At 35.6% G+C, this 17,743-nt stretch overlaps 1 protein-coding gene across 6 annotated transcripts in view; it reads left to right on the forward strand.

The window, feature by feature from the left end:
- The window catches only part of RANBP17 (RAN binding protein 17), a 383,888-nt gene that overhangs the window by 265,330 nt on the left and 100,815 nt on the right, over window positions 1–17,743 (forward strand). For all 6 annotated transcript variants that reach the window (XR_009491905.1, XM_059878829.1, XM_059878830.1 and 3 more), the window contains 2 exons: window positions 7,179–7,252; window positions 8,276–8,356. Coding sequence is in view for 5 of the 6 variants with exons in the window: in XM_059878829.1 (XP_059734812.1) it covers window positions 7,179–7,252; window positions 8,276–8,356 (155 nt within the window). In the remaining variant the exon portion in view is untranslated. The remainder of the gene's footprint in view (window positions 1–7,178; window positions 7,253–8,275; window positions 8,357–17,743) is intronic.

Genomic DNA, 17,743 nt, shown 5'->3' on the forward strand with positions numbered 1-17,743 from the left:
TGAATGTTTAGAAACTAATCCAAAATGCTCTCTGGCAGCATCTGGAGCCCTTCCTTAGCTGTCTGGATTTGGGCCCAAGTTAGGAATGGAAACCCCACTGGGGTGCAAGCAAAAGAGGAAGCATGTTCTTAGCCATGCATCAGTGGAGGCCCCTACTGGGAGAGGGGATTATCACAGGGCAGCAGGCAGCCCTGCACCCCAGCCTGCTGGGTTCATGCTTTGTGCTACAGGATGTGGAGCGAAGGAAATGTGAGGCCAAAGTGATCGCTCCAAGTTTTCTTATACAATAGCTTATTCAAGCAGATTGGGAACGCCTCTTAAGAGATTTGTTAGGTACATGTCCCCTTAGCAAGATGGCCACCACAGATGGTAGGTTCAGATATTCTAACTGAAATAAATTCTTAACATTCATATTTATTTTATTTTTCCATAACCAGCTTTTGTTTATCAGATGTCATTCTGTATTCAAACTGAATGAGGCAAGCAGATTCCTAATCTTTTACTGCTTGGTTTCCAATATAAAGTATGGTTTTAAAATTAACTTTTGGCAAAAGATTGCTTTACTTAATTTTGGTCCTGTATTTTGTGCTGTTGCTTAAATGATATGGAAAAATTAGCCAAGATTAATGTGGCTCTATTCAGTATCACTAAGTGTATGTATTTAATATACAGCAGTGATTCTTGTACCATTAATTCTCTTGGTCACAAGTTACTTGTGATGGTTATGTTTTATTCTGCTTCAGACATTAACAAGAGAGCTCAATATCTTTAGTTCCAAACTGCTTAGGTCCAGGTCATTAAATACTCTATTAGTTTCCTCTTATACCTTTCCCTTTATTCCCTCCCTTCCCCTTCTGTTTAATGGGTCTCATATAGAGAGCACTGCATTAGCCTCAAGGGCACTTTGAAGCCTGAGAAAAAATGTGGAAATTGGTTTCTTACTCATAAGAAGTGAGTTCATACTCAGTTCCAAAATTATTTTCTAAGGAACGTTAATGTTTTTATTATATTGAATCCTCTCCAGTGACGGATTTTGTTTTACCAAATTAGATTCAGTTAAAAATCTTGATTTATAAGTCATTTCAGTAGATTAAAACAATACTTTAAAATTTATAACTGTTGAGTTTTTAAAATTTTATGGTATCAATTTTGTATTATTGGATGTGAATTCTTTTATACTGAATTGGTTCAGGAAATATATCATCTGGTGGCAAAATATTTTGTTGATTTCCACAGCACTACTAATTTTCTACACTGAGCCTGCTTATAAAAGCTCTTTGAGAAGTTATAACATCTTAAACATTTATAGAAGGCCCAGGGGTATTAACTTATTGTAATTTTCTGAAGATTCATTATCCAGAATCTTAATTCATTATAACAACTCTTATGAAAACCTATAGAACCAGTGTTTTCTCTTATTTTCTTATTTGTGCAGAATGAGAGATTCATTGTTCTGTTTAATTTGTTTCATGTGGTGCTTTTGAGTACATTTCATAGAGGGCTGTTATTGAATTTCTGTGACTGTCATTATATATCCATACAACCTTTAGGAACTAATATTCTGGGTTTCCCAGTCCTGTAATCTACTTCAAATTTAAGATTGACATAATTAGTTTCTTCAAAGTTATAACCAGAATGTTAGAGACAACACTGCAGATACCCAAGACCAAGGATTAGGATTGGAAAAAAAGGCAATTTAAAAAATTATCACAGCGCATGCTTTTGTTCTTTATTAAATTTATAGCTCAAAATCTTATTGCTGTTTGTGTGTGTATTCCCTTGTCTGGTTTTCTTATCTTGTCTGGCTTCTTTTTTAAAAACCAGATTAAGATCATTTCAAGTACCTGCATATGCTCAGGCAATATTTGTCACTTGGTTAGTTTAGAAATTAAAGAACGTATTGGGTCACTGAAGCATTATACTTGTATCCAATGCTCTTTTCTGGAGTTTAAAAGAAGCTCTACAGTAAAATGAATAGAGATAATAAAACATATTAAGACAGTGTCTTAGGAGCATACCTTCTTATGTCTTTAATAATGGTAATTTCTTACATTTCTAATGACTTCCTGTATTTCAAGAACCAGAGAAATGGATGACTGGTTAAAATGTGTGATATTCCTAGCTTCTAAGACAATGACTATCTAGAAGTAGAAAGAATTTGGTTTTGTATCATGAAAATTTGAAGCTTTATGCTCTTAACAAATGCCATTTCTAACCATGATTAGATTGTGTTAATTGGGACTTCCCTGGTGGTCCAGTGGTTAATAATCTGCCTTGCAATGCAGAGGACCCAGGTTCAATCCCTGATCTGGGAACTAAGATTACACATGCTGCGAAGCAACTAAGCCTGTGTTCCGCAGCAGAGATGCCCTGTGCTGCAACCAAGACCTGAAGCAGCCAGATAAATAGATATGAAGACAAGAGTGTGTTAATTGATTGAACATACACAAAGATTTCAAAGTTAATACACATTTTACGGGGTTTTTTTGTTTGTTTTCACCTTTTTTCTGTGTGAAAGTCTTCAGGGTAAGCACTTAACCATTCTGCTACTTTTTATGTAATCGCTTTTCTCTTGGAAAGGTAGTAGCTGGCAGTACTAGCATATACTAGAAAGGGTTTGGAGAAGGAAATGGCCACCCACTCCAGTATTCTTGCCTGGAAAATTCCATGGACAGAGGAGCCTGGTGGGCTACAGTCCATGGGGTTGCACAGAGTCGGACTCGATTGAGCACGTCTACATTAGAAGGGGTCCCTGAAAGGGGTTGGGGAGGGAAGCCGCATTTGTTGGATAGTACTCAATGCCAGGCTCTGTTAGGTACCATCATTTAATCTTCCCCAAAGCCCATAAGGTAGGTCTTTTTATCATTCTTGTTTTCTCAGAAAAACAGGAAACCAAGGTTCAGAGACTTTAACACCTAATTAGTGGCAGAACTCAAATCCAGTTATCTTTGGGACCAAAACCTGTGCCTTTCTGTGTTGCTAAGTTTATCAAGACAGTGTACTAAGTACATCTGGAGCTATAAAAAGAAACAGACATTTTCCCTGGCCTCAGGCAGCATGAAGTAATGGAGGAAATACATATTAACATGGAAAATTATTAGTACAGCAGGATGATGTTCTGTTATGTGAAAAGTGCCGCTAACCGGCCTGCAACAGTGGATGCTCTGAGCATCCAGAGGAGGGGAGAGAGCTCTTCTTAGTGAATCTACAAGGAGGGCTTCTTCCTGAAGTATTATGTAAGCACTGAAATTACTTCTTTCTATAGTAAACAACAAGGACCTTCTATATAGCATAGGGAACCATGTTCAATATCTTGTAATTATCTATAAAAGAATCTGAAAAAGAATATATATATATATGTGTGTGTGTGTGTATAACTGGATCACATTGCTGTATACCTGAAACTAACACAGCATTGTAAATCAAGTATACCTCAATTGAAAAATGATAATGATTTTTAAAAACTACATCTTTTAAAATAATGAAATTTTGCAAGTGGTCACCTGAGTGAGTGGAATTTGGAATATTTTATTTTTACACACAAAAAAGTTCTTTGTATAAAAAGACACTTTTTTTTTTGTTTTTTCCTTTTGTCAAAATAATTATGAATGAAATGGAATCAGCCAAAATGTGCATTTTTGTTATACATTCAACAGTTATTGAGTAATAGGGATGCAAGATGAAAGAGTATCATCTCTGTCCTCAGGGAGTTTGTAGTCTAATAGGAAAACCTGCATGTTTAAAGAAGAGAGGAAGGCAGGCACGATGGACGGCAAAACTAGAGGACAGTGTGTGCGCCTCTGACTCTGCGAAACATGCAGCCAAAGGCACCACGGTTTATGCGGCTTCACCGTGTCCTTCAGAGAGAGATAGCAACACAAATGGGCTCATTAGTCTTTTGTTTCTTAGATATTTGCTTAGTTTTCACTAGGATCAAATTATCTTAATTGATAATGAAAGAAAAGATTAGGACTCTATGAACTGAAAGTGAGCTTTTTTCCCTTTTCTTTCATTCCTATGCCAACTCCTGTATTTTTCCTTACAATGAGTATGTATTGTGATATAGTTTCTTCTTGCTGTTATAAAAATTATTTTGGGTGAAGTGATAGAAGTTTTAGAAAATGTTGAAAACCCCTAAATACTGTGTTAGAATTTTTTCAGTAGAAAACTTTCATTGAATTGTGCTTTATGATAAACAATTTTACAGATATTTGCTCACTGGACAAATTAGTCCTCACCCCCAAATTATGTGTATGTATGGTATAACTGCATTTCAAATGTTTAAAGACATTTTCATATTATCTGCATGCTCTCTGAATTCATGATAAGGTACCTTGGAAAATGTGAGATGGTCTTTTAACAGAAATGCAGTAATCATACATTGATTTTAAATGACCCTGTCACACGTGAAAACAAATCAGATTGTTGCTCTTAATGAGCTTTTCAATTTACTATTCAGTAGATCAGATAAGTGGATTTAAGAGGTAATGATCCTGTTTAGTACTCAAGCTTGACTGTCAGATCCTAGTAGTGGAGAGAAATCCCTAGGGACAAAAGCGTTGACACAGTTCTAGATGGGATAATGGGAATCAAAGCTAATGGATGATAAAAGGAATGGTGCAAGTTACAAGGATAATTGTGGATTAAAGCACTGCCATGTGTCAATGTTGACTGTTTTTTTAGCATCTTATTGGGTCATATCTGATGCTTTGAGAAGCTGTTTTGACAACAGAGCACAATAGACCTGCCTGCTTAGATTCTTTCTTTCTTGAATGCCAGAGACACAACAGAAAACTTCCTTATAGGAACTATCAATTTAAAAATATTTTTAATATGTTTAAATGTTTAAAAATCACATTTTTGTTATTTTTATTATTCAGTGTAGCATGGGGCAAAATCAAATTAATTTGATCTTTGCCATAAAAAATAGCATTTGTAAAATCTTGAAAATGTAAAATTTTATTTTACAAAAATAGAGGGTAGTAGGAGATATGGACTGGAGAAGGCGATGGCACATCACTCCAGTGCTCTCGCCTGGAAAATCCCATGGACGGAGGAGCCTGGCGGGCTGCAGTCCATGGGGTCGCTAGAGTCGGACATGACTGAGCGACTTCACTTTCACTTTTCACCTTCATGCATTGGAGAAGGAAATGGCAACCCACTCCAGTGTTCTTGCCTGGAGAATCCTAGGGACGGGGGAGCCTGGTGGGCTGCCGTCTATGGGGTCGCACAGAGTTGGACACGACTGAAGCGACTTAGCAGTAGCAGGAGATATGAACACCCAAGCAATTACAGTGTGAAAAGCACCATGCTAGAGAAATGGACCAGAAACTATAAGAACATAAAGGAGAGTGCAACCTGGAAATGGAAGGAGGATTCAGAGATGACTTCTGAGTGAGAATCAGAGGAAGACAAAGAAGAAGGATGATTCAGAAAAAATAAACAGCTTGTGAACATATAGAGCTCTGTAATTGCATGACAAGCCTCAGCATTTCATAAGTTTTTCATTGTGACTTTAAGTTGAGGGAAATGATAGAAGATGAAGTAGGTTGGGGCCAAGTTGTGAAGGGCCCTGTGTGCCATAATCATATCGATATCAGATTTTCCAAGGGACCCAATTTATTCCCATTCATGAGAGATTTTAGATCACGTTGAGATAAGGGACACTTCCCTTTTTACAACCATTCTTCCTTGGAGCCTTCTATGTGCTGAAAGGTTTCTGATGATTGAGGATTTGATGGTAACTAACTTCTGTAAGTTCTTTCTCCCTAGCTCCCTCTTTCCATCAAACATCTTTCAAAACAGTGATAGCTTTGATGGTACAAGAGATGAAGGCCTTTCTCATGAGCAAAGTCACAGATAGTATTATTGAAATGCTTTTTAATTTAGGCTCAGAAGTTAGCAGAAGTTAACAGGAGTTTGAAACTCCATCTTCCTTTCTTTCTCTCTCCCCCAGCTTCTCCTCTCCATCTTTCTGCCCCCTCTGACTCCCTCCTCTCCCTCTTTTTCTCCCCCTGATTCACTCTACTGGCCTGAGGAGCTTCTGGTCATAGAACTTAAGTCAAAAGCTTGGAACACAAACTTCTCTTTAAATAATGTTTAAAAGCCAAACATGAGATCTCTGCAATTGGACCACTTTTCTCCCCTGTATTACCATGTGACTCTGGATGATGTGTGGTATCCTGTGATTTCCATCTCACCTTCACAACCAATGGCATTATATCAAGGTAGTGTTTACATACGAAAAACAAAAGGCAGAATAAGTGAAAGCTAAGTTGCCATACCATAGGAAACAGGCAGATCAGGAGAAAGTAAGAGAACAGAACCACAGGGGATCAAATCAGAGATGAGAAATCCCATACAGCTGGTGTCTGGCAGAGAGAACCTGGAATCACACCAGAGCATCAGGGAGTGTGAAGGTGTCAACCCACCTCTCAGCTTTGCCAGGCTATTAGGGAATATTCCATTGGCTGCCAGTGGCATTTTCCCACTTGTAATGGGATATGTATTTATAAGCTCAAGGTGGCTGGGGTTGGGACTGAAATGTTACACCCCAAACTCTGCAACCAGCACACCCTAATGGAAAGCTTAGTGGATTCTCAGGCCCCGGTGTATTCAGCAGAGAATCCCTGAGTCTGGGATTTCAGTCTCAGCATGGAAAGTAAGACCTATCTCTATATTTGGGGGAACTTGTTGAGAGAGATTTGAGGAAAATTTCTATAAATTCTTTAACTTCCTCTTATTTTTTTAATTCTTATTTTTATAAGTGCCTAACATAATCCTGAATTATTTGACGGCTTGCCAAAACCTGGAATAGATGGAAATTTTTTAAATGTTGGAATCTTTTATTGAGGCACTCTACTTTCCAGCCCATCTATGAGATGAGTTTGTTACCACTTTGAAAAAAAAGAAATCATGTGGTATGCTGGGACTAAAATTAGTAGGTGAATGTGGGTTTTTGTGGGTATATATGTATTTCAAATAAGGGAAGTGCTTCCTGGAAGAAAAAGAGGAGTTAGAAAAAATTTTTAAAACTTCTTACTCTGTTCTCCCCACTTGTTCCCTGCATCATTGTGGATACAACAGCATATTAAATCTTTACATTTATTCAGTTTGAATAGTCTGTAGAAAATATACATTAATGATAAAGTTTTTGACAATTAAATGTTTTCATGCAGGTATATGCCCGTATGTCAGAAGTCTTAGGAATAACAGATGACAACCATGTTCTAGAAACATTCATGACGAAAATGTGAGTCCCTGCTTTGGTTCTTTGATTTTTCTTTTGTTGTATTGATTTGATCTTCTTACTGTGCTTAAATATCTTCATATATATTAATTTTTAATAACAGACTTTTAAAATTATGCTTTAATTTTAGAATGGTAGCATTGTTCTTATCTGAAATTTAATTTTACATGTTTAAAATTCACCATCCAAAAGGCATTGTTATTTGTCAAGGTATCCATGCAACTGCAGTATACAGTATCAAAACGTAGTTTTGAGAACTTTACACACTTTGCTGAACTTCAGTTCAGTGGGCAGCCTTTTTAAATTAAAAACAAAGTGCTCAGTTTTAAAGACCAACTCAAGAGATTATTACAAATTGGAATCATTGAGAGAGATTTGGTTGCCTTCAAACAGGGCATTCATTGATTCCAGTAGAAACCTATGGCTATCAGAGACATGTTCTTGGAACCTGTCCTTAAATTATCCTTGTAATATTAGTAGAATTAACTAGTTTCTGGTCAAGAAATAGCGCTGTACACTTGGCCTAAGGTTCTGTGCCTCCACTTGACCCCTTACTTCCTCTGTGTAAAAGATAGGTAGCACTGCCTTATTTGCAGAGAACAAAGCAAGATAAACAAACATGATCCTAAGAAGTAAGTTTTGGAACCCCAAATTTGATGGTTCATTTCTTGGCAGTAAGTGTAAGTCTCTACTTGACTTCCTTTGAAACTCCTATTGTCACTCCCTACTGTGTTTGTTTTGGATACAAACTTAATGTTTCTTTTGTGAAACACTTAGGCAAGTTTAATTTACAAAAAGAAATTTATAGAATAATAGACCATTTGGAGAATAATGTTGCTTGTGCATCGATTGTGTGTAATTTTGAACATGAAATAAAAAGAAGAGAAAATGTTCCATTGGTATTTAAACCCACTTCGTGAGGTATTTGTGATGTAGGTCAACTTACATGAATGATGTGTATTTCCATGTTCTCCCTACACAAGCAAATAGCTTAATTATAATTAAAAACTTTTTTTTCATGTTTAGTGTTACAAACCTTAAATACTGGGGAAGATGTGAGCCTGTAATTTCAAGGACGCTGCAGTTCCTAAATGACCTTTCTGTTGGATATCCTTTTTACTGTATCTGATAATGTATATAAACAAACCTAACAAGTGCATTCTGTTGGCCAGGTATTTTCCTTATTTATAATTTTTCAAGTGGTTTTCTTAAGTAAAAAGCATTTCATTTAGCCTTATCTATAAATGCATAATTTTGAAAGATTTATATTAGCTACATAATATGAAACATTTTATTCAGAGTCACAATTGAATTTATATGGATATATAGATTTCTAACTAGCAAAAGTTACGTTTATATCCACCCAGGTTTATAAATGGATACATAAAAAAGTAGGCAACCACATATGTTTTAATCCATGATTTTTCATAACTGTCAGGATGGTGTTGTTTTAAAAGAACACATATAACTAATCTTAAGAAGGTCAGTATATTCTAAAAACTGTTATTTTATAAAAACTGAATTCCTAAGAGTCAGTATTTCTTCAGTGTTCATTTCAGTTGAAATGAGTATTATTTTCTCTAGTTAATAGGCACAAAGGAGTAACAGAAAGAGAATTATAAGGGTTTTGACCACTTCCTTGATTATTTCCTCTACCAAATCAACATCTTGTTTACTCTAGAATAAGATTTCCCATTACACATTAAATGGTTAGGTCTCTCTTTACCAGATTTTTAAAATCTAAAACCAGAATCATCCTTTCTTACTACATCATAGTTGATAGCATTGTAGTGTTTCTACCAATGAGAGAGAAGCATGTTGATTATGTTTTATATGTTAGCTATCAAATATATAGGAGTTGTGAAAAATAAGTGTTAGTTTAGTTAACCACTAAGATTAGCTGATATTTTAATAGGAAGACAGCATTCTGAAAATGGGTGGCACTGGATAGAAATCTTTAACGTGGGTTCACTCCAGGAATATGTTTGTATTAGTTAAGTTTAAAATTGTGTTCCTTGGCAAACCATAAAAGATTTCCAAAGTATTAGACACCCACTTTTGTGCTGGAATTTAATATGCAACTTTTTATTGGAAAATAATCGTCCTTGTCTGGCAAAATCCACCATGCAATATTTCTGTTAGTAGGTATAATGCAATAAAGACAGGGAGGGCTATTTATCACTACAAATTTTGAGGATTTCAGGATTCTTTTTATTATTTTAATATATTTCTTTGATATTAAATCAGAAAAATGATAAATTACACCTGTCCAGGCTGTTTTTCCTTTTTACTGGAAAGTGATGTACAACCCAATTCCAGTGGTCATTTTGGCTTTTTAAGATATGTATTTTTTCTTATTAAAAAAAAAGCTCAACCTGTATTTTTTTAATAATAATGCTGAAATACTCTTTATTTCTAACATATGAAGTGGTTTATAAGTACTTCCTAGTATTGCAAACTCTGGCCTTTTCACAATGTATTACTTTGAGAACATATTATCTGAAAAGAAGCCTATGTTATTTTATAGCACATATCTGTGTTTAGATTTACCCTATTTTTTAGGTTGAAATTGAAATCTAATATAAAATTAATTTGATTTGTATTCTTTTTTGTTTAATTTACATAAAGCCTAATTTATTTGTATCTGCTATTTAAGATCCTTTCCTATCATTTACATCTTTTATATATTCTTTAATCCTGACTATAATCTTTTATTTTACAAGTCACTTATTGCTTTTGAGCATTCCTTTTTGAAGTTAATAAAAAATCATATTTTCCAAAAGCTTATTAGATAAAAGTTTAAAAGCTGTAACATTTTAAACCAAGGGATGGGCATAATTTCAACTTGGGTACATTGATTTATATTTTTTAACAATTATTTCAGGTTTGCATATTTAGAAATATATATTAACTCAATTTGATTTCAGTGCTCAGTTATTTGAATTATAAATCATTATGTCCCTTCTAGCTGATCAGTCATGAAACATCTTTGAATTCATTTACATAATGGAATATGTGAGTGGTGTATCTATTTCAGTGCAGTTGCTGGTTACCTAATGCATGTTTTGTTGTTTCTAATCGATTTCTTTATTGTAATGTGTTTTTAAATCCTGATTTTAAAGCAATACGTTATTTCTGTGTTAAAAGTAAGATGGCTCAGCGATAGAAGCAGTTATGCAAGATAAAAATCATCACCAACTGACCTTTATAAATGGAAATCTGTTTATATATTAATATTCAAAATATTTATATTGAAAATGCTAGTAACAAATAAATGAAAAGCATGTTATCTTACTGTAAAATTTTTAATGTCCCTTATTACTTTTATAATGCATGTTTTCAAATAATTATTGTTTTGTTTTTTGTATTTTTATCTTCTTCAGCGTGAATCTTACTTATTATTTATGGTCCTCAAAGCCAGTCTCTGAATTTTGGTGTTCTTCTATCTGACTGCTTGCTTAGGAATTAAAATCACAAAGGTCCTAATTTTTAGGAAGTACTAAAAAGCCTCATGTTTATTTACCTAAGGCAGTCATCTCAAACTTTAGTGATAGTCAGAATTTCTGGAGTTCTTGTTAAAATACAAATTACTGGGCCCCACTACCCCCAGAGCTTCTGTTTTAAGAGGTTTAAAATTCTGTTTTAAAATTTAGACCGAGGCCTGAGAATTTGCATTTTCATTAGTTCTCAGCTGATGCTGGTGGCTCACGGACCATATTTTGAAGACTTCTGCCTTAAGTTAATTGGAAAATAGAACTTAATGTCCTCAACAGAAAATCTGAATATTTCTCCTACAGAATCTTCTCTGAGGAAATTTGTCTTCACTTAGAAAAGGCAGATTTGACATTTTTAGAAATAGTCTAGTTTTCTAAATAATAATAATGTGTGTGAGGAGGCTACCATTGTGTTAAGTCCCCAGATTTTAACTGGAAAGCCCTTGTTGCATTTATTCCAAGGTTTCTGTTGGTAAATTTGAAGCTTTCTAAATTGGCAAGTCTATCGTAACTTTAAAATCCATTGGCAGAAAGAGACACGTGTACCCCAATGTTCATCGCAGCACTGTTTATAATAGCCAAGACATGGAAGCAACCTAGATGTCCATCAGCAGATGAATGGATAAGAAAGCTGTGGTACATATACACAATGGAGTATTACTCAGCCATTAAAAAGAATACATTTGAATCAGTTCTAATGAGGTGGATGAAACTGGAGCCTATTATACAGAGTGAAGTAAGCCAGAAGGAAAAACATAAATACAGTATACTAACGCATATATATGGAATTTAGAAAGATGGTAACAATAACCCGGTGTACGAGACAGCAAAAGAGACACTGATGTATAGAACAGTCTTATGGACTCTGTGGGAGAGGGAGAGGGTGGGAAGATTTGGGAGAATGGCAATGAAACATGTAAAATATCATGTAGGAAACGAGTTGCCAGTCCAGGTTCGATGCATGATGCTGGGTGCTTGGGGCTGGTGCACTGGGACGGCCCAGAGGGATGGTATGGGGAGGGAGGAGGGAGGAGGGTTCGGGATGGGGAACACATGTATACCTGTGGCGGATTCATTTTGATATTTGGCAAAACTAATACAATTATGTAAAGTTTAAAAATAAAATAAAATTAGAGGAAAAAAATAAAAATAATAAATGAAAAAAAAAATAAATAAAATATATTAAATTAAAAAAAAAAAAAAAATCCATTGGCCTTTTTGAGAGAAAGTTTGTTCTCCCAGCAGATTCATTATATGTGGCATATACGGCAAATTTAGCAAACATATCTAGTAACTTTTTAATGTACTTTTTAATTTTCTAAGGTTAAATTTCAATAATTCCAGATTCTAAATAGCTTTTTCTAACAGACACAGGATTGAAATGACTCTGTCCTGGGGCAGCCCTTCACAGTTAGTTTTAATACTTGGGTATCCTTTTCCTGCTTTGATATGTTTTCCAGTCGTAAATTCTGGTTTCTGTCTAATTGGGGAAGATGTAAGATTGTTTAAGTGATTAGGACAAGGAAGCTGCCGGGGAAACTGGAGTGAGAATAAGGGTCATAGAGAGCCATCAAAGAAACTTACTTTTTTAAATGCTGAGAGAGAGGGAAGTGTCACATTTCATTCATAATTCTGTTTGGTTTTTAATCATTATTTCAAGTTTTTCTTCCTTTGAAAAGTAGTTGATCAACATTTCTATTGTAATTCATTGTTTACTCAGATTTATAGCAGTTGCATGCATGTCTCTGAGTTTCAGATAGATCATAATGAGAAAGGAAATTTCATTTTCTGTTAGGCCCTCTGTTGGTAGCTGCCCTTATTACATCATCCTCAAAGGTTTGAGAAAACCCAAAAGATAGTCTTCAGCTTCTTAAAAACAGACCTCATTAAGAATTCTACATTAATTCATGAATTTATCCAAACTTATTTTACCCTATTGATAATGTGAACTTCAACAATTCTTAGAATTAATAACTTCTTCATGTTATTGCAAGACCGCATACATCATCCACTGGGCCCAGTACAAAATGAAAATGTGGTGTGCATTGTTCATAAATGATTAAGAATTTAAAGTCTTCAGCAGCAGCACACTGAACCAAGCAGAGGCCTTTATAACCACAGAACTCTGTGCAAGTGCATAGTCTAAACTGAGAAACCATGAATCTGGCTCAGGTTATCTGCTGTAAAAAGAATTCCTTCCATTTGGCTTCAGACTAACTTTCTAAGACTATCTCCCGTAGTTCCTGTACACCAGGATTCGGTGAATCCTGAATGAGGTGGAGCATCAGGAAAGAGTAGAAGATGAAAGTCTAGTATGAAGTAAGGGGAAAGGTTGGAAGTAAAACTGGATATGTCTGTTACAGGAGATATTTAGTAATAAACAGTAGTAATTGTGCTTTTGTGAAACAGTATTAAAATGTATCATTTTATTTCAATGAATATCACCATCTTCAAATGGTTTTCAGAATGTTAAATAAAACTAGTTTCAGCTACATCCCTCAGGCATACTTCTATTAACATTTCTTATCAAAAGAAATGTTGATGTATTTCTTTGTTTGCTGTCTCTATCATCTTTGGAAAAGTCATCCCATAATTAATCTGCTCTATTTGTTTGTATACTAGCATCAACTGTGAGAATCTTCTGTTTCTCCTCTGTAGCCCACTTATGCAGGCCTTCTGTCAGTTCTTTATAGATTCATGCTTTACAAGCTTACCTTCCTTGAGTATAATTTTGATCTGATCATTTCACTTCCCAAAAGCCCAGAATCACATGCTTCTTGGGTCAAAGTAAAATTATTGATTTAAACTTGAGTTCTTTAACGGTACCTAACTTATTGAGTTCCCAAAACTAATTTCCTGATCCACAACTCAACCCCAATTTATACTTTATACTTGGGCCAAAGAAATTTGTTTTGCCTTCCCCTTGATATCCTTCAGGCTTCCCTGGTGGCTCAGACAATAAAGAGTCTTCCTGTAATGCGGGAGACATGGGTTCGATCCTTGGGTTGGGAAGATCCCCTGGAGAAGGAAGTGGCTACCCACTTCAGTATTCTTGCCTGGAAAATCCCATGAACAGAGGAACCTGGCAGCCTGCGGTCCATGGCGCCACAGAGAGTCTAGACACGACAGAGCGATTTTCACTCTTTTTGATACCCTTCATTATCTTTCACTGAATCACCACATATGCTATTCTCTTCGTTTGACCCATTATAACTCACTTAGGTCTCTTAAATTTTCAGGTTTCGCTAAAAACTTGGTAGAGCCATCCTGAAGTAATTATTAATTATAATCCTTAGTCACTGTGTTAACTGAAAGAACTCGAAGGAGTCATTTAATTTCTCTAAGGCTCAGTTTCTTCATTTGTAGAAAGGGAATATCATCTATCTCTTAGGATTTTGTAAAGATTAAATAATAGGGCTTCCCTGGTAGCTCAGTTGGTAAAGAATCCACCTGTAGTACAGGAGACCCTGGTTTGATTCCTGGGTTGGGAAGATCCCCTGGAGAAGGGAAAGGCTACCCACTCCAGTATTCTGGCCTGGAAAATTCCAGGGACCATATAGTACATGGGGTCTCAAAGAGTCGGACACAACTGAGTGACTTTCACTTTCAAATAATATAATAAATATGTAACAGTATATCTGTGTTATCTAACAGTAATAAAGCACCTGGTATTACTGACCCAGTCACATGGTAGATGCTACTAAATGCTTCAATTTTGTTCCTTTTCTTTTTACTTAGTGTTCTTGGACACCTAGTTCTTTTCTGTATTTCTGGGGATAAATATAATATAGCCTAGTATTGGCTAGTTCTCTCTCCTATTAAACTGTAAGTTACTAGCTATTAGGACTGTTTTGTTTCCTTTCCCTATAGTTTCCGAACTTCATCACAGCAGACAGGAGACCATATTGTTGCCTCTCCTGTTGTGTGACTAAACAGTAAGTGACTGAACTCTTATTCCTTACATGCAGTAATTAGTACCCCTTAAGATGCTTCATTTTGGTTATACCTGTTTGGGGTTTTTTTAGTCTAGTACAGTTCATGAGCATAATTCTACTTTTGAAATCACTAATATTTCAGTAATTATACTATATACCTATCACACCTACAGTAATTTCCATCGGGTAATTTTTTATCTGTGAACTTTCTTCTATCATCAGGATCTAATTCTATCTATAATGTTTGTAAACATGTATGGCTTTTACATAATTGCCTGGATCAGTACCGTTATCCACCCTCTTGTTCTTAGTGAATATCATGCATCTAATATGCTACTTTGATTTTAAAAGAGAAATTTCATCACATTTTAACACTTCTTAGTTTTATAATTTTATATTTTAAAACTTTCTTAGTAGTGCATATAATAATGATATTCTTTATAATCAGTGATGTTTTAGGATTAATGAAATACAGTATTACTCAGTAAATACTTGCTGCCATGAATTGAAGTAATACTTGGTGCTGCTTTGCCCACTAGCTGCTAAAGTGTGTGGTACCTGTAACTTAAGAAACCAGGGCTTTGTCAGTTAGGTTATTCTTCTCTTCTGAAGATACAGATTTTTTTCAAACTTTTGACCATCTCTAAGATACACCATTCTTTCAACTTTTTCTTGCCCAAGCTAACTATCAGTGAGACCATCTTCACTGCCATCAGTGTTTTCGTAACCACATGGATATAGACAGGTTTTCTGAGCATTTTGTTTGTTAAGTTAATATCAGCCAGTCTGTGGAGTTTGCTCAGTCCTGACTGTGATGAAGGCTCATTAATGAATTGATGCCTCCTAAAAGAAGTTTCCCTGTCCCTTCTGGGGCCTAGTTCCAGTTTCACTTGTACCTCAAAAAGCTAGTGATCTCTGTAGAATCATTTGGCATATTTCAAATCGAATGGATATGATTCAGCCTAGTGAGAAGAGCTTATAGTTTCAAGTCACACAGACCTTTGAAGTTTGGATTTGAATCCAGAAGTTCTGCCATTTGTATATTCCATGTGTAACTTTTATTAAATTCTCTTACTCTTCTAGACTTCTACTGCTGTTACTGTTAACCACCATTAACCACATGTACTATTATGAACTGTTGTCAACAGGCCTCTGAAATCTAACCTGGTACTACCACCCAACCAAAATGGTGCAGCTTACAAGAATCCTAGTCTCTTAGGGAAGAATGAAAATTATGAAGACGTATCTATTTACCTTTTTTAAAAAATTATATATTTTTGTAAGGGCCATGGCTAGCTTTGAATTGAATTCCTATAGGGAAATATAAGTATTCAGATGAACTTTCATTTTTTCTTTATTGAAAAAAGTTTCTAAAAATCATTCTTAATCTTCTTCTTCACAATGTAATTAAAAGGCAGTGAGTCTGGCCTGGGTACAAAGTGCACAGATGCAATTCTGCAGAAAATGTGTCTTTGGCAGATGAGATTCTTCCTGTGAATGTTCTGTTTATTGCTACCATAAATATTCTATTGTCAAAACATGACTTGCTGTTTATTAGCAGCACTGACAGGAAGATTCCTATTAATGGCAGCATTCTTATTACCCATAGACACTGTCACTTTTAACTTTGCAATTCTAAGAGAATTGCATTTGGTAATTACTTAAGATATTTCTTAGCTTATTGATCCCTACCCCTGTTTAACTGAGTGGAGTTTGAGTGGCAGTTCTTCTGCTCAGTGACTTACACTGGAAAAAATCAAGTGTGCCTCTTTGTAAGCAAGGAGAGACTTGCTGCCTATCAGCCTTGATCTCGTTTCATCCTGCCAGAAACACACAGTGCGTCGAGCACCCGCTGAGAGCAGTGTACTGAGGAAAACATGTACGTGCGGCCACTACACTTAGAAAGCTTACAGTCTAGTCTGGAGATAAGCAAAATATGCAGTTGCTTAACCTGCAACTGGAATGGGCTGCCTTGAGTCAGAGGGGCTTGAATCTAAATCATACTAATTGCCTGTCTTTTGGAAAGTTTAACTTCATTTTTATAGTTTGTTTCCTCATTTGAGAACTAGAGTCTATCTCATGGGATTGAGAGAATTAACCTTGAAAGTCGTAAGCATTCTATAAATGTTCATGCTCTGCCTCTTTGTGTCATCTCCATGATTTATAATTGGCAAAGACAGGTGCATCAACTGATCCTCACAACCCAGGATAGCTTGCATGTATCCTCATTTGTTGAGGAAAACTAAGGCTGAGAGACACAGAGTGTAATACTCAGGCTCATCCAGCTGATTGAATGGTATAGTCAAACTGAAAGCCCAGGTTTCCTAACTTTTGTCTTCTATTCTTATACCCACACTTGAGTGACTAACATTTAAAATTAGGCTCATCAGTGCCAGTGTATAGAGTTAATAGACGTCTGCATTTGGAGATGATGTGAAGGAAAAGAGCCAGTGTTTTCATTGGGACATAAGTGGAACCATGTAAGATTATTATTTTTTTTTTGGAAGCATATAAGATCATTATGGTTTGAAGAAAGGTATGTGTAAGTATGTAGGGAATGCCCCACAGGTGCCCTAGCTAGACCGGAAAGCACAGGACTAGGATAAACCCTAAGTAAGAGCAGAGGGTGTTTGTGTACTGAATTGGTGTTCTTAGACCCCACTTCAGCCTTTCTTTGATGATGGCATTAACCAGAAGTTATTTAGGCTTTGGGATCATGTTTGTGATGTTTTTCAACTCTATTCTCATTCTGAGTTGAACTGTTCAGGGGATAATGTGGTACAGTAGAAAGTACGTGGCCTTTATAGTCAAATCTCAGGTCAAATGTCAGCAGTCTCAGTCCATAGCAATGTAATCTTGGACAAGTAACTTAATTTCTCAGAGCTTCTGTTATCTATCTACGGATTAAACATAATAAATAATATTTAACAGTGTAATTATGAATATAATGCCTTATACCTAGTAGGAATGTAAGAAATTTTAGGTCCTTTAAACCTGTACTTCAACATTTAAGGACCTGCAGTTGCGGTCGCTACATCCTCCTAATTGTATTCTGATTTTCTTCA

The sequence above is a fragment of the Bos taurus genome, chromosome 20 (assembly GCF_002263795.3).
Source record: "Bos taurus isolate L1 Dominette 01449 registration number 42190680 breed Hereford chromosome 20, ARS-UCD2.0, whole genome shotgun sequence".
In the NCBI taxonomy this organism is placed as follows: domain Eukaryota; kingdom Metazoa; phylum Chordata; class Mammalia; order Artiodactyla; family Bovidae; genus Bos; species Bos taurus.